The 2,072-nt window shown below is 32.5% G+C and overlaps 1 protein-coding gene across 1 annotated transcript; it reads left to right on the top strand.

The window, feature by feature from the left end:
• Positions 1-1,726: 1,726 nt before the first annotated feature.
• LOAG_18769 (hypothetical protein) lies at positions 1,727-2,016 on the top strand (the record flags this gene model as incomplete). Its single annotated transcript, XM_020451431.1, has 2 exons — positions 1,727-1,863; positions 1,959-2,016. Coding segments are annotated over 2 exons (195 nt in total), but the record flags the coding sequence as incomplete, so codon positions are not given.
• Positions 2,017-2,072: the final 56 nt, after the last annotated feature.

Raw genomic sequence — 2,072 nt, 5'->3', positions numbered from 1 at the left:
TTAGTTGTTGTGTGTGTGTGTGTGTGTGTGTGTGTGTGTGTGTGTGTGTGTGTGTGTGTGTGCGTGTATGTGTGTGTGTGTGTGCTTAAATTAGGCACTTTTTCTTTACTTTTTTTGTTCGATGTGTTATACAAATATGTCCATCATAATATTGAAGTAAATTCGATGTTGAGATAGGTTTGGTCAAAATTTGAATTGTTTAAGTATAAAATAAATTAACCAAAAGAAGATCAGTGATTGACACTGAGTTCAATGCTTGATACCGAAAATACTTTTTTTTTTTGTTCCAGTTTCATTGCTCCCAAAACCGATGGGCGTTGCAGCATTGTCCAAATAAGATTTAAATTTCAGTAATACAAAATTTGGTTAAAGAGCAGAAGTGGGCATTTGTATAATTTTAATATTGATGTTCCTACAGTAGTAGTTGATTTGAGATTAATCAGCGTGATTCCATTGAAAATAATATTTGTTTCTTTAATTTCCATTAAAAATAATATTTGTTATTCAGAAAGACGAATAGTCTGAAGCATTTTCTATTCGCTTATGTGCGGTGTTGATCATATTATTTTCAATAGAATCACGCTGATTAATCTCAAACCAACTGCTATTGTAGGAACATCAATAATAAAATTATATAAATGCCCACTTCTGCTCTTTAACCAAATTTTGTATTACTGAAATTTAAATCTTATTTGGACAATGCTGCAACGTCCATCGGTTTTGGGAGGAATGAAACTGCAACAAAAAAAAAATATTTCCGGTATCAAGCATAGAACTCAGTGTCAACCACTGATCTTCTTTTGATTAATTTATTTTATACTTAAACAATTCAAATTTTGACCAAACCTATCTCAACATTGAATTTATTTCAATATCATGATGAATATATTTGTATAACACATGGAACAAAAAAAAAATAAAGAAAAAGTGTTTAATTTAACTACCACACAAACACGAACACTCACAACAAATTTCAAAACCAAGCTTTGAGACAGATGTGGAGTTCGAAGGAAAGATTTCATGATATTATTCAGTATATATTTATTAAAAGCATTAATTACAAGTGATGGAGCAATGCAGTTCTTCCCAGGTCAATATCTCATCAGTTCTCAAAGTTTGGAAAAGTTGAAGTAAAAGGATATAAAACTAAGCAAAAAATGTTGCGAAAGATAATAAATCAAATTTGCATTGATTAATTATTCTTTCGTAAATTAATTATTTTTCACAATGTAATATGGCAACTAGAATGAAATTATTCATCAAAGAACATTAAACAGAATTATCTTTTTATCAAATTTGTAACTATGTAAGCTTCCATGAAATCTGCATTGAAAAACTTACGTCAATGTCCAATAAGAAGAGGTTGTTGTGTCAGATGCTTAAATGAGAGAAGATTGTATTATACCCGCAATGAATGCGTACCGATCTCTTTTCAATGCTAATATATTTAGAAAAGTATGTACTTGTTTTGCACAATTGTCAAACAGCAGGCAGTGTTGTTTCTTATATGCAACCGCTTCTTTAGTGCACTGCTAAATTTGAATACTATTTTTCAGAATTGGCAAGATATTACACTTATCAATATGCATTTCAACTGTTTCATCTTCTTCCTTTTCCAGCTCTGCAACACTCAAGCTGTCGTAAGTTCATTTAAAGTAGAAGTAGAGCTGAAATATATTAAGATTTTAGCGCAGCATAAGAAGCTCATAATTTTATATGATTTGAGGAGCTACAAACAGAACCGCTGGATTTAACAATATCAAGAGTGTGTGGTGGACGGATTGAACCACCAGATGCATCAATAGCAGAAACAAGTGGGGGACAAGCGGAACTCAGCGAAACTGATCAGGAAGATGCAGCAAGGTCATTGAACTTACCAATTCAAGAAGCGAGTAGGGAACAAACAGGTGTAGGAGATATGCCGAAGAAAATCTGGTTTATGAAGTATCAAAATGAAGCATCCAACAACCAAATACTCAGAAGGAAACATCCGGAAAAAACGATTCATACAGGTGAGAAGCGGTTCAAATGCGAAATGTCCAAGAAAGATTTCGATGTGCCATCAAGCATAT

The sequence above is a fragment of the Loa loa genome (genome assembly GCF_000183805.2).
Source record: "Loa loa unplaced genomic scaffold supercont3.509, whole genome shotgun sequence".
NCBI lineage: Eukaryota > Metazoa > Nematoda > Chromadorea > Rhabditida > Onchocercidae > Loa > Loa loa.
The sequence above is the reverse complement of the archived record's forward strand: the minus strand, read 5'-3'. Positions and strand labels throughout refer to the sequence as shown.